The 15,406-nt window shown below is 39.6% G+C and overlaps 1 protein-coding gene across 1 annotated transcript in view; it reads right to left on the bottom strand.

Moving 5' to 3' along the window:
* Positions 1-817: 817 nt before the first annotated feature.
* The window catches only part of POLR3B (RNA polymerase III subunit B), a 74,084-nt gene continuing 59,495 nt past the window's right edge, over positions 818-15,406 (bottom strand). The window contains exons 24-28 of the mRNA XM_062602709.1: positions 13,097-13,200; positions 12,097-12,263; positions 10,670-10,783; positions 5,754-5,927; positions 818-1,372 (exon numbers count right to left, since the gene is read on the bottom strand). Of these exons, the coding sequence (XP_062458693.1) occupies positions 1,243-1,372; positions 5,754-5,927; positions 10,670-10,783; positions 12,097-12,263; positions 13,097-13,200 (689 nt within the window). The 3' untranslated portion in view covers positions 818-1,242. The remainder of the gene's footprint in view (positions 1,373-5,753; positions 5,928-10,669; positions 10,784-12,096; positions 12,264-13,096; positions 13,201-15,406) is intronic.

Genomic DNA, 15,406 nt, shown 5'->3' with positions numbered 1-15,406 from the left:
GGGCAGTGCTCTGCATCCTCCCTGACTTCGAGTGCTGCCTTGCTCTGAAGCACCTGAACATGCACATACTTCATCTCAACCTCAGTGGGACTACTCCTTTGCTTAAAACATTAACCACATGCTTTGCTGAGTAAGGGCTCAAGTGAGTTTAGGGTACTAAGTGACTCTTTGGTTCACCTGCTGTTTTAGTTCTAGGCCTTAGATCTCAGGGAAAAAAAAATCAGCTGTGCCCTTCCTAAATCCTTTCAGGTCATTCGCACCTGACTGACTATCAGTGAAGGATTTGTTGTTCTTCATGGCTCTTGTTTTGTTTGTTTTGTTCTTAAAAAAAGTTTTAGCTATGCCCATAGTTTAAAAAGGTTCTGAAGTTCTAGGTTAGCATACCTTAGTACCTCTAGGATAGCATATCTCAGTGTTTGCAGCCCACTTTTTCAGGGCTTTGGCTTTTTAGTATATTACTGTATCTACTCGGTAGGATTTTAAACGGTATCTACGAATACAAGCTTACAAGCTCTAACATGCACTTGCTGCATACGCAGTCACCTCCCTTGAACTTCACGGAAACTGCATATGTTTAGCTGAAAACAGGCTGACTATAACACTACCATAGCTTGCACACAAATGCACCTGCATACTGAAATCCCAGTCCAAATGCCCGATTTCAGGTTCTTAAGAAAGTAGTTTAATTTCTCTCCATCTGACAGTACTTAACAAAATTTTAATGCTTTAACAAAATGCTTTAGGAATAGGAAAATGGTTTAGACATTATAAGAAGGCTTTACCATCCTTACACAACCATCAACACATATTCAGGCAGTATTATTTAAAACATTTATTAGTCTTTCATATTACACTGGTCTGGAAAACGTTTTTAACTTCTCTGAATAAGATTTGTGTTTAGCTCAGCTCAAGCCCTAGTCCAGTAAAGCACTTTTCAAAACCAAGCATTGGGTTGTTTGAAGTGATGCAAGTACTTTGCTGGATCATGGCCTTATTCCACAATTCCCTCATTCAGACTAATCAAGGCTTTCGTAACTGCTTCCAGTGTATTCTACTGAGAGAATCTCCCCTGTCACCTTAAAACTAGGTAGGATCTGTAAGAAAGATTCCTTACATTGTCTTGCACCTCCCTTCTACCCACTCAGATTTTAGAGTTACTCCTGTTCACCAAAAAAAGTCTTCCAGTTATACATGCTGGATTTCAGTTTCTGCAAGTACTTTTCTCCATTTTTTTCCTCATGTTCATTCATTGTACTTAGCTAGTTTTAGCCTAGGTATGATGTTCATTGACTGCAGTTCTTGGAATAAGAGTTTACAGGCATAAGGTATGCGCAGAGAAGACACATGACATGATGATTTGCAGTAGTGGCACCTAGAGAAACAAACAGAAAGAAGGTCAGAGTTGGTGCATAAATGAAGTTCTGCAGAACACAACAGTGACTGCTATCCACTGGTTTCCTTGTCCACCTGCATTTAAACACTGGTCTCAGTCCTAGGAAGAGCCAAGTGCTTGAGACACATTTCAGCCCTTAAGTAAGTTGTAACTTTAAGCCCTTAAACCATCTGACTGAAGCCAATAGGAGTCTCATGTTAAACTTAGGCTTTTCTTGGAGGAGAATCACAGTGCTCAGTAGCTAACAGGATTGACACCTGCTTCTTCACCACTCACATAACTGACAAGGCAAATTCAGCATTGGGTAATGAGGGAAAGGATGTGAACAAAGCCAGCTATTTCTGAGAACGCGGCTAATGGTCCAGTTTCTGTCTTACATACATGCCACAAAAAACAGCAGGAAGAAAGAAGGTTCACACTTTGTTTTTTTCCTTATATACAGTTTCACCCTATAATGTCTCAAATCAGGTCACAGTTCAGAAAAGAGGCATTCTTCAACTTACGTCTCTCTGTGTCAACAGCCAAAGCTTTAGTCAAGCCAGGAAACCAGTAAAACTGCTTTAGCGCATATTCTTTGCACGTTTTAGTCAAATAATGATCTTAAAATTTGGGGAAAGGGATTTTTTTTGTCACAGAGATATAACCTTGATCATATAAGGAATATAGAGGCTGGTCACTCAGCCATCTTTCCATCATCAGGACTCAAATTCAGTGGTGGCAGCAACTGCTTTAATTATTTCATTTCAAACTCTGCGTACACACAAAGGAAACCAAAACATCTTTCTATATAAATATCAGTTTCCAATCTCCAGTATGTTCCCTCTTCTGGTTTTAAAGAGTTGAGAATGCCAGGCCTTTGGGAACACAGAGGAACTCAGCACTTTCTCATGATCTGACAAAGATCTTCTTTTGCATCTGTGTTTCAGATTTATATTTCTGCCATAAAGTCATAACAATTTGAAGATGCAATTAAGGAAGAATTAGCAAAATTCCTACATGCTTCTGGTACAGAATGAGGCTGAGAGTCAATACCTACAGCAAAGCCAAAGCTTTGGTCACTTGTTGCTGTTAAAAGTGACCTTGATCTAGAGCATGTGGAAGTCATTGGAGACAGGTCCAATAAAGTTGGTTAGTGTTAACAAGGTTCTTGGTTATGAGAGCTGGCATTAGTCTTCCAGTTACTTTTTCAGACTTTGCTACTTCTCTTTTACAGACACACTTAAAGAGCATGTCAAAGAGCTGGTTATTTTCCACAAAAATTGTGGTTGCCTTGACCTCCATATGCTCCATATTTGGACTATTTTCTTTTTTCTTTTTTTTTTTTTTTCAAACCAAGAAAGCTTTTAACCAATGGTACAGAAGCCTTAATTACATTTCTGCATATCATGATGACGAATAAAGCTTCACTTGATCTCAGTAATTGCTTTGGATTTGTCTAAATATGACTATAGGCAGGATGAAGGTAATAGACTGAACTTGGTGTTTCCCTGCAACAGCCTTCTCCTGTAGACACTGTTGCATAGGGAAAATGTTAACAACTAGCATGCCTCTAAAGCAGAACAGACCTCAATTGCAGGTTTGTAACTACTCCCCAGCCCAAATCTATAGGGACAGGTACATTTTATGGTGGGTGGAAGTGACCTTAGCAGAAGCCATTTTCCAATAATAACATAGCAAGCAATCGCTCTATACAGAAGCAGCCTCGCAAGCCCTGGAAGTCTGATGAGGCACAACTCTTCTGCTATGACATGTCTGCCACCTGACTACAGCTACTAGGGTCTGAGGAGCAGAGACTGCTCATTACACCCATGCTGAAAGCTACACCCTTCTGGGCCTGCTTTGTACTTGGATGGGGATCACCCAGAAAGGTTAAGGTGCAGTACGTACGAAGCTCTGCCAAACAGAAATCACAAATTTATGTATTTGAAAGGCCAGTTTGGTACTAGAATACTTAACAGGACATGAAAAGGCAACTTCTCTAAGGCTGAATCTGGACCAGAAACAAAGTTTTTCCTCATGTATATTTGAAAATGCTCAGACTCTAGGGATCAGAAGGACTTCTCAATTTGGCATAAGAAAGAACCAAATTCTGCTCATTGCGTTCAGTGAAGTCCTGCCCCCAAGTACCTGTACAACAGCAACCTTGGAAAATTTGCATAAAACTGGTATGACACAGTAAGTTTCTACTGTATTTTTTATGGGGACAAACTCTGTCACTGCCACAACAGTCCCCTTCCCCTGCAAAAGTACCAGCTCAGTCCCCAGCACTGATCTCCTGTTACTATCTTGCAGAAAAACATACTCAGTCTTTGTCCGGGAGGCAGGGCTCATCTTCCTTAGAACAACTGGCTTTAATGCCAGCCCCCAAACAGTATGTTTTTAAAAGGTTTCTTCTAGCAATGTCTTGTTAATACCAGAATCACTGAAAAGGCCCCTTTGGAAGTTTCTCTTTGTGATTTGGTCTCTAGTGTGATCCTCATTATAGGGCCACTTGCTTCTTCTGCTGCCGGTAGACACAGCATACCATTTAGCAGTAACTACCTCGTACTGATTACTCTCACACAGCAGACAGCTTTTCACAGGACCAGATTGTAAGAATGTCTGGCTCTGTCTGAGGCTATTTTCTTTCACAGTTCTTTAAAAAAGAGTTACAAAATATGGAGTTTGGAACATTAACAGCACCTTAAAAATAAAATGTAATAGGATTTCTTAAGTAAATTCCCAATTCTCTTCAAGGCACCCTCAATTCCTGCGGTCTCTGAAAATCTTCAAGGACTGCTCTGAAAGCCAAGGTCTTATCAAAAAAATAATGGAGCTACATCTGCATGTGAGTATTTCTAAGGCAGTGCTTTACGCAGTTAGAAGCGGTTGGCTGGCTGACTTACTGCATGCCCTTCCTTTCACACAACTTCCTTTAACAGTTCTTTACACTGCAGTAGTTTTAAGAGAGCTGGATCAGAAAAAGGCCTCACTTGTTACACATGGTGTAAACACACTCGAGAACTCTCCAAAATACTGCACGAAAGCCAATAGGACAACACCGAACTAAAAATCACCAACCAGAACAGGATGCACAGAGCAGGCCTTCGTTCTCCCCTGAATGTCACATGTGTTTACCTATCTCTGTCTGAACTTCTGCTCCAAAAGGAGCAGAAATACTGCTACTACTGTTAGCAGACAGATGTGATGCTTTCTTTCTGGGCAGAAGCCCCATGCTTCAGAATAAGGCCTGAGCAAAGGGCAGAAACGGTAGCTGTCACTTTTACACATCTACAAACTGAGAACACACCTTACTTTCCTACTTCATTGTATCATGGAAAAATCACTCTCGAAGCACTGAAGTGAATAAAGTCCAATTTCCTGCCTCTTCCAATAGATTGATATTGATCTCCAAGATGCGGCAAGTTTCCAACAATGTTCTTTTGAGGTGTTTAGAAATGAATTTTTCTCCTCTTCCAACTCCCCATCTTCCCCTGACATAAATATTACAGTAACTTGTAACTTGAACTCACACCATTTATTTTTTCCTCCCTTAGTCTTGGTATTCCTGGCCACCTGTTTTCACAGCTTGCAAGAATGCTGTATGTCATAAATTCCTATTGGTCTCACAAGTCTGTTGTTCTGCCTGGCTAAAACAAAACCAAAAGCAAATAATTTCCCTCACACCTCTAAAGAACATAAAAAGAAGTTCCCTATCTTCTAATAATAGTGGTGTATTTCCAACACACTACAGGGCAGCTTTAAATCTAGCATCTCAAAATTACTGTGGAGAAAAGATGGTTAGAGCAAAGCCCATAGTATAACACACGGTGAGCTCCACGCAGTTTTGACATCCAGTTTTATGCTTCCCCTACCTGGAAAACCATTTTGTTTGCAGATAAACTCAGTATTGGCTTAGGACTCAGAGTAAGACAGCAAGACCATTAGCTAGTATAGAGGTAAGTTTCTTACGGACAAGGCAGCTGGGCAGAATTTCCAACCAGAGAGCTGCTTGTCTCTCATGCTCCAACATGGCATTGCTGCATTTGTCTGACACTTCAAAGAGGAGCTCCTTGTTTTCAATCAGACCATTACAAAGAATACTTCCCTGTCACCAATTTTCCAAACACCAATTTTGAACGTTGACACTGCTTTTGATTAAGGCGTGTGGGACTGTTAACTGGTGTCTGTGAGCACTTTAAAACCGAGAAGGTTTAGCCAAGGGCAAGGTTCTGTTACATGGAGGCCCATTTACTCTGTACTACTTTGCTTTATGCACCTGAGGTCAAGGGGTTTTATGAAAATATGAAACATGTCACATGGACAAAGTGAGGAGGTGACACCATGATGTAAAAAAACCATTACAGTTAAGACAACTTACCAGCCAGAGTACCCCAGTAAGCCACACTGTCCACAAACATCCACTTCAAAGGCATCACTTGAAATCATTAGTCTCTCCAATAAAAGCATGCTGGCTCCATAACCTATCAAACAATCCCGTTCCATCTCTCCAAGACGTAAACCACCATCACGGGATCGACCTTCAGTGGGTTGCCTTTAAATAAGTATTTGAAAAAAAATGCAGTAAGTATTCCAGAACATACCATCTACAACTCTAGGAGTGCCTGCCTGCAACTGTAGGAACAGTACAGGAGCACTGTAGCAACAGTGTTCTACAAACCAAAATAGCTGACCTCACAAATGTGTTATTCAAGTTACAGCAATTCATCTTTGCTCCTGCACTAGCAATACGCTGCAGTTCTGTGAGTGGCAACTGCAGAGCCAGGCCTCAACTCTTTACCTCATAGAACACAGCTGAGTGAGAATAAAAAGAGACTGACCAGTATATCCAAGACTATCTGGACACCAATTTGACACTCTTTATTTGGCAAAACATTCATTATAGTTTGTAGCTAACTGAACAAAACAATATTCAGCAGCTAATGAATGAATCGTCAAGCTGATGTTTCAGCTGAACGACAGCAAAGACTAAATTCTTAAAATCAAACCAGTTTTGATTTTGGAGAATCTGGGAGATTCTCCGGAAGAATAATACCAAATCAAAGCAGCAAACAAATAGTACGTACATTAGTAACTCATTATTGGAATCCTACCTTTTTTTTTTTAATTAACATCTATGTAGTTTATTTTTTTCATGTCTGACAGTTAATAGATTGATTTTTGTACTGTAGAGATTCCTGGTTTTCTAGCTCCTCGACACAAATCAAATTCTCATTTTCTCGAGGAAAGGCTTCCGTTCCTCATGGTGCTAGAGGCAACTTTTAACAAAGCATTTAAGTGTACACTAAAGTTCTTGAGGTAACAAGGCAAGACACAAAATATTAATATTATGACCATTTAAGCCACTTCTTTCTTTTTTGTTGAACACAATCAAAACTTCTAATCTCTTGTCTGTCATACTGCAATTTTATACAATACCAGTCCTACTCTCAGGTACTAACACAGTGCTGTAGTACTTAGATTGCAAATATTAGAGTGAACTATGAAGCAAACCCAATCTTTAATTCCTGATTGCACTAATATATCGCATGCATTTTATGAAATATTTCCACCTTAGTATATTCCCTGAAACATGACAGCAAAGAGAAGGAATTAAAAAATGATATTGGCAATCATGAGGCTTCATGCTCAGTGAAACCCCATGTTTATGTGCTCTTTAAGATACCTGCACTGAATACCCAGTGACAGATATGGCCCACAACTTTTGGAGTGTATTTTGTTTGTATTACTTCAAACAACCAAAATTTTTAACCATCCTAAATACACTAAGTTTTTACCTATTTATTGCAACTCAAAGAAAAGGATTTATAAAAGCCTTCAACATCTAACAATACTTTGTAACAAGTGTAACAAAATTTCCAGACCAAAATAACTTCTACAGATGCCAGTTGTATTTGTCCTTAGGGGGAGGTAGTTTCCCTTACTCTGCCCACACTGGAACCTTAAAACTAATCTGCTTGTAATTCAAATTGTCCTTTTCATTCATATAACCTCCTGTTTTTCCCACTGTTGGGAGAATGGATAGAGGTTGTTTACATCCTGATTAAACTCCCAAGGATCCCCCTCCCCAGATGACAGCACCATCACTGTTCAGTCTCTGTTTTAAAGGACTAACCCTGTGGTGAATGCAGTTTCTCTTCTGAAGTCCCAAGAGGCAGATTTTAAACGCAGTTGGGGCCTCCAAAGATACAGACATTTGCTGCAGTGCTAGAAGTGCCCAAGCTCCTTTTAGCAGCTGACTTCTGTACCATTAGTTCATGCATAGTCCTACTTCCCAAATTTTTACTGGGTGCTGTTCCACAGTATAAAATTATAAAATAACTTTATAAATACAAGTCTCATCTATAAATGAGTCCAAACAAAGTCCCATTCCAACAAAAGGAGGACAAAATCTCTTGAAAAATGATGGGGTGTCAACTCCAGCCCTTTAGGAGTTGATGATATACCATGGGTCTTCCAAGAGATACAGGATGAAGACTTCTAAGGCAGCTGAAATCCTATTAAAGAAACCCAGGAAAAGTCCCCAAAACACCCCACCTCCCCCAGTTTGAATCTTAAGCTGTTGAGTGTTTCACTCCCACTGTCAAAATGACCTCATTAAGAAAAAAAACCAAAACAAACAAAGTCTTTCCTCCCTAAAAGGTAGTTTTCTAAACTACCAAAAATGTACCTTATGCTCCCAAAGTCTATAAGATTTGTCTTCTGGCTTCATGAGTTCGAAAACTCCTCACACCAAAGGTTGCTTAAACTGCTAAAACATTATTTAGAATGCATTTGTCCTTCCCCTTTCCTGCTATACACATGTACACTGCAGCTGTTGCCCTGGGCAACTACTTCCATTCTTTATTCTAAATATGACATTTTGAAAACAAAACAGACTCTTGAAAATAAGATTGGGAATATCATCAAAAAGAGGTATTTTTCATATTAAAAAGTTCTTAAAATTCTTAAATGCTAAATAAAACACAGTGATACTTTAAATTAAAAAAAAAAAAGGCCAAATGGTATTCATACTGTTTAAATCTACTCTTAGAAAAAAGCACAAACCAATTAACTCCAATGTTTTTAAGCACATTAAGAATTTATTGGCACTAATTCTGCATTTTCTGGGAGAACAGCAGGTTCAGCTTTATGGCCCTGTTCCTTATTTCACTGGCCAGTCTGGGGAAATAGGTCTACCCCCACGAATAATAGCAGGCATTGCAGGTCTCAGCAGATCTCGCCGTTGTGCCTGTTTCGGAAAACCACCTCAGGAAGCGGAGTACTCCCTAGGGAAACACTACCTGAAGGAGGAAGGCGTACCGCGCTGCCACATACCCAGAGTGCAGAGAGGAGCCCTGACCAGTGTCATCACAGGGCACCCTTGCAGTATAACAGGAACTGCCATATCTGATAAGTTCAAACAACATGCAGGTGGCAGCTCTGACAATGTCCATCCAAACAACTATGCATGGGGAAAGCTTATACTGACCTCTTGTAAGGAAAACTAAAAGCAGTTTATCTATTTAAAAGATTTAGCAGGACTGGGTATCTAGGCAACATCTTATGTAGAACTATGTTTTAAATTAATTGTCAACTACTCATTGCAAAATAAACTAAGTATTGCATTTCATTTAATAATACCAATTCAAAGGGCAACATCCTGGTGGCTTTTGACTGTGCTGACAAAGAGTCCTGCTTTGTCTTGTTTTAATCAGAACAATATCTAGAATCAGTTCCATTCAAGAAACTCAGGTCTTCTGCCTTATTCCAGATGGAACTAGAGCTTTGCTCTATCAGTTAAGGCATGTTTGATATAGAATAAAATGCATTTCAAGACAACAACAGTCAAACTCAATGCTGGAAACTCTTACAGGATTACTTTTAAAAGCAAAAACAATGTTAGAGGCAATCTACTCTCCAGGAAGTGCAATGGATGATAAAACAATAGTGAGTATGAAAGTTGGCAAAGCAGCCTCTCAGCAGAGGCGAAGGAAATAACAAAAGTTTAATTAGTTGAGAAGAAAAAAGAAAATTCCTAAAAGACTAGTCAAGAGGCAGCATAAACTGAACATCCACTAGCTTTCCTGAAAGTCAAATAAAGAGCCCTAGCTGCATACTATGATGCTACTGACTGGAACAAAAAATTTGAAGAAAGTAAGGGGTGGGGAAATCACACCACCTTCATCTTTACATGTAAACACTACCTTGACTTGGGGTTTAGGTTTCATTTAAATTCAGTATCTCTAAACAGCTGAGAAGTTGAGGAGACAATACAAAAGCAGATGAAGGGATTTGGGTAAGTTATGATCACCAGTAAACCAACTGGTTTAGCTAAGACAGAGAACTTTCATTTTCATGTGAAGCACCAATCCCATGACTAACATACTGAAGAACAGAAAATGGGGCAGACAGCCCATTATTTGGGAATATCACTTATGTTCATATAGGCAAGCAGCTGTGGTAGAAAATAATGGTTGTGCTACCCTTGCTTTTCTTAATGTGGTTGGTGGAAACGTTCAGCCAAGAATTACAAAACCTTTTCATGATTTCTCTCCCAGTTCAACCACTGGTATTTACTTCCATGGAACGTGTGAAACAACTCCATATCTTTAACCGGTCACATAAAAATGGAGATTTACTGTTCGCATCTCTGTAAATCGCAATTTGTTAGTGTGAAAGTGCTATTCTCCTGCACAGTATTGAATGACAAATGTGGACCAGCACATACAACTCTAAATTCAGTTTTCCAGGTGAAAGGAGGAGTCTCCAAGGCAAAGTGCAGTATACCAGTGATGCACACCATTCGCATGCTTGCTTGCGCTACGCTAGGGCCAGTGCATTTGCTTTGCCTTGACAGACTAAGACATGGGCCACATCAATATCAACCTGATACCAAAGGACACTGAAATATTAAAAGAAATTTATTTTTTCTACACATAACCTGATTTTGTAAAAGTACAAATGTTAAAGAATGAAAAATAATCCTCCTCAAATACAGACAATATGAGCAATCTGACAGGAAAGGACTGCAATGTGAACTGTGATGATATTTTTCCCAACTGCCAATATAAGTCTGAGAAGCAAACTAAGTTTTGGACCACACAGAGCACACCTGGACTTTCAGAGCAACTTCCTGCTACAGTTTACTGTGAGAGATTTTAGTCTGTAACAGCACAGGTAGCATCATTTTGTGTCATGTATTAAAAAGTAAACAAACTTCATTTTATACCCACCAGTCAGCTGGGCACACTTCTGAATGTAAGCATGAATTTTGTGCTTAGACTGTAACGATACCTGGTGAGCACTGCTCTAGGTCCTCGAGCTCTTGCATGCATTTTATCCAACACCATGTGCTTTAGTTTCTGGTAATACACAGGGCCAAAATAGATATATGCTTCCAAAGGCTCCCTGAAAGAATAAAAAACAAACCAAAACCAATACTCATAGTTTGCATATACGAGGAATGTGAAACAATTTGGGAATCATGAGTCCTAGAAAAATGCATTTGGGCTTTCACGGCAATCATTTTGAACATGATGCAGTGTTATTCCAAAAGTTGCCTATGAAGAAAAGAATAAAACTTAACTAGACATTTGGAATTTGCAAACTTCCACATTGTTGTGAAATCTGCCTTCACATTTCATAACCAATAGATGAAGCATGGGAAATTTGCTTGGAAGAATATCAGTATCCTAAAGCAAAGTCTCTAAACAAGGTACTACAAAGTTGCAGTTTGGGGATGGGGTGATTTTTAAAGCTAGATGATTTTGCTCTCCCTAGGAAACAAAATTAGTCAGATTTGTTAAAAGTTAACATGATGTGTTAACAGAAAGTCTTTCAAACACCAGGATACATAAAGTTTATGGAATATGGAGTAGGTAAGGAAAACAAAATCATGTCTCTGAAAATAAAAAAAGAAACAACATATGGAATAAGTTGGTAAGAAAAGCAATTAAAATAAAAAGTATTAAATCCCTGCCCCCTAACTTACAAAAAAGGCCTAAACTTGTTCCTTGAGAAGAAGGGGACTGGGAGGATAATAAAAATAGCAGGAAGGTAGGATTAAGATACATTTTGGAAGGGCAGGCATGTGAAGCCATATGGCCTTTTCCTGTTCCTAAACTATCTTATATTCTTTGAACTCTGTGTCTCAGAAGCCAGTCTGATCAACACAGCAGGAAGTTTGCAGATTAGAGTATTATGCCAGGCTGAATCATTGTGTAATTGAAAGGAGAAAAAAAGAAAAGGAAAAAAGAAAAAAGAGCACACACAAAATATTCCCAAGAACAAACACCTGCCTCCAAACCCATATTTTACAGTACTATTAAAGTCAACATGAAAATGCTTATCAGATTCCATGTATGTATGATTTGCTGTCAACAGAAACCTGAAATTTCTTACAAGCTCTCAGAAAGAAAACCCTGATTTTACCTTTTTTGTCATGCAAGTAGATTGGAAGTTTCCATATGTACTACAAGGACCATTCACATTACAGCCACACAAATACCAGTAATTCTTAAAATGCAGAACTACAAAATACTTCAAAGGCAAAAAAAGGAAAAAAAAAGTAGCAGACTATTCAGCACTTTCCCTCCATCTCACAGAGCTGTCTGCTAATAAGTGAAAGTTCCTGAGCTCTGGGACAGAAGATTTTTCAGATGTGTCTCAAAAGCATTTCTCTGTTTCCCTGAAACATCTAAATCTATACAGCAGATTCTTACCCAGTGATCCCAGATGTTACATAGTCCTTCCCTAGGTAGTTATAACCATGGCGAATAAGATCCTCACACACATCCTTAACTTTACTGCCTCCAAAAGCTGTTCCATAGTGAAATCTGCCATCGAGGACCCCAGCCTTTCCTGCCAGGAGTTCAATTAACTTTCCTACCTGTGCAAAGAAAAGCAGAATTAATAGCCTGCTCACAAGTACAGGCACATTGCTGGATTGGACACAGAATAAGTTAGCCAGGCAAAGAATCTGACATGGAAGCCTGGAAGGAATGGAAGAAACCCAAGAACGAGGAGTACTCCTGCATGAAGGGGCAAAACCAGACTCATTGCTGGGTCTGGGAAGAACCTCCAGAGTGAGGTAGCTCCATCTTTCCCAGTTGTCCACACATCCAATGTGGCTTTCTGCTGTAGGAGATCGACATGCTGCAGTACAGCAGGGGGAACAGAAAGGAAGAAGCTAATACACAAAAAAAGAACAGAAGCTGTACAAAGTAATCGATGGAGGTCCCATACAAAGGCCAGACTGTGAGGCAGTGTGACCCTGCAGCACAAGTGCAAGACTCGCAGCATTTCCAGGGAGGTGAGTGTAAGGTAGGAAGTTACACAGGTCTAAAACCATTAATGAAACTCCTCTTCAATCTTTGCTTCATGGTCTGCCCCCTCCAGCTTAATAGGCATAAGCAACAAAGAAGAGCAAGACATTTTCAAACAGAAAGGGTGCACATGAAGTATTCAGTTGCTTTCCTATCAGTCTGATACAGAAGAAAATGCAAATGATGCACAAACAGCCCACATCCCAATGCCTTTTAGAGCAGGATGTTTCAAAACATGCAAAACAGAGGGCTGAATACTTGTAGGACAGCAAGAATGTAGCCTGACTGGATAATATGCTCAGTGAAACCATGTTTCAAACTTTGTTTCTTCTGGCTGATCTATTTCACTTTCCCTCTTGGGGGACGCTGTCTCTTTAATCTTAACATAACCACTAACCGTCATACGCGATGGGAAGCCATGAGGGTTCATTATGATATCTGGACAGATTCCTGTATCGCAAAATGGCATGTCTTCCTGAGGAACAATCAGTCCACACACCCCTGCAGAAGAGAAAACATTTCAATTCACAAGCCGTGAACCACCAGCAGGGCTGATGCTCATCACCAGATTTTCTTTAGTGTTTTCCTCCTCCTCTTTCTCATGGATCACTTTTTACCCAGATTCATTACCATGACCAGTGCTCACAACCTGCAGGCTAGAAGAGAGCCCTTGCAACAGGACTGGCAAAATTAGCATACCCTTACATAATGCTCCCAGTGATTTGTGAGTTAGCAAATTAGGGCAGAAAGCTTTAGAGAACAGTTTTCAGATGCAAACTTCTGACCAGTCAGACTGAAACATCTTAAAGGAGACCCTGGCTTTAAACCTAATGTTATAATTTCCTGCAGCAAAAAAAAAAGAAGATATTGGGTCTCTTACAGTATTGTCTTTGGACATACAAAATCATTATTAGTTCAGATTTTGTTCTTCATATGTATCTTTGCTAAATACTGTGAATAAAAGCAAATCAAGGCAGGACTTTGACAGGGACAAAGAGGACATAAGTAGGGGAAATTAAAAAACTAAATCAATAATTATTTTTTTAGGAAAGCAAAGACTGCTTTCGATGAATGACAAAGTACAATCTGCTCCACAGACTGCTTGTATTTTGTCAGTCCCTGAACACAAACTGTACCTTTAAAAGTTTTGGAAGCTTTTTTCAGTCTCCATCAGTATTGGATGTAAAACAAACAACCCCCCCGCAAACTCTAAAACTCTTTAGTAGAGATAAAACAGTAACATGAAAACTTCTTTAAAATATTCTATCATACATGCCCAAGTTCTCCTTCCACCCCTTATGACTGTTTCTATAGTGCATTTTGCAGATCAAAATACTGCAGCTATAAATGACCAAGAGACCCAGCATTCAAAATCAGGTGCTAAAATGCAGCTGCTTAAGCCTATACTCCTTTGAACCAAAGCTACTGTTTCAGTTGGACAATTTCTTCCAGAAGTCCTTAGAGCTGAAAAAGTCTGCAAGCCATTTGAGATCAGCCTGCTGCAACTGCCAGAGCATGCTTTAGGAACAGTGCTGGAGTGGAGGGGGCTCCTGGAAGACTGAGGGTGCTGCCTACATCCCTAAAAAGACATCCCCCCGAACAGCCACTTCACAGGGGGATACTGGCGTCTGCTCAGGAGGGAGCTCCTCTTCCACTGTCCAAGCAAGACACGGATAGGTGTATGGGACAGTAGTTAATAGAATGAGAATAGTAAGTATGGGGGAAGGGAGCAGGGAAAGAAAAAGATTGGAGTGTCTGGGGCAAGGGTGTGTGTGTGTTGTATTTAGTTTTTGAACCTCTTGAAACTAATTTTCTTTGTCCTATTATGTTAAATCAGTAACATCCTTCTAACCCTGAGCTCCAAGCTGCAATCATTAGCTGAAAATGCAAAAGAAGAAAACCAAAACCAAGCCAACTCACTATCTCTTGTGCACACAGTTTTTTTTTTATCCTAAAATTGTATCCATAAATACTTTATTATGTATGGATTATGGCAGGTACATTTTGATTTATTCCCATTTACTCCTAAGAAAGCATTCGCTTGCATCTGGACTTCATGGCACCTGTAAGCCAAAAATTAAATCTTAGCTAACTTAAAATTACTTTAGGCTCTGAAAACCTTTTATATGCCAAGCTGGTTCCCATAGCAGACAGCCACTGTGTTGTTTGTTTTGTGTGAAAGTGAATGATAAAAGATCCATGAAATCGACACAGAAAGGCAGAACAGCAGAAAGAACTGAGGGCTCTCCATCATAGCGGCTTCTACCCTCCGCTGACTTGTGTAACAATGGGACCTACACACCCAACTGCAGATCTAACACAGCTGTGCATTTCATTAGATGAAGAGCACTAGTGACACAAGTAAATAATTAACTTATTCTGGTCCGCTGACTGTGGTTATGAGACCAGTCATAGCTGACAGATTTTAATACAAGTTAACACAAAGACAGCATAATGAGCTTAGAAGTTAAAAACAAAATATTTAGACAGAAACCAGCAATGTGAAGCTCACTTGGCCATTTATAAAGTTTCTATTTTACAGTGGGGTGGCAGGGCAGAAGAAAGAAACAAAAAGAGAAAGCTATAAAACCTCAATTCTCAGCTTCTGTATTTTAAGAAGTTGCTGAGTTTATAACAGATCTATAGCATGCCCAAGCGTATTCAGAGAACAGGACAGAGAGAAGTTTTTTCCTCCCCTATGTTTTAA

This window comes from Pezoporus occidentalis, unplaced genomic scaffold (assembly GCF_034315485.1).
Source record: "Pezoporus occidentalis ecotype Australia unplaced genomic scaffold, CSIRO_AGI_Poc_V1 ctg78, whole genome shotgun sequence".
In the NCBI taxonomy this organism is placed as follows: domain Eukaryota; kingdom Metazoa; phylum Chordata; class Aves; order Psittaciformes; family Psittacidae; genus Pezoporus; species Pezoporus occidentalis.
This window is presented reverse-complemented; position numbering and strand designations above follow the sequence as displayed.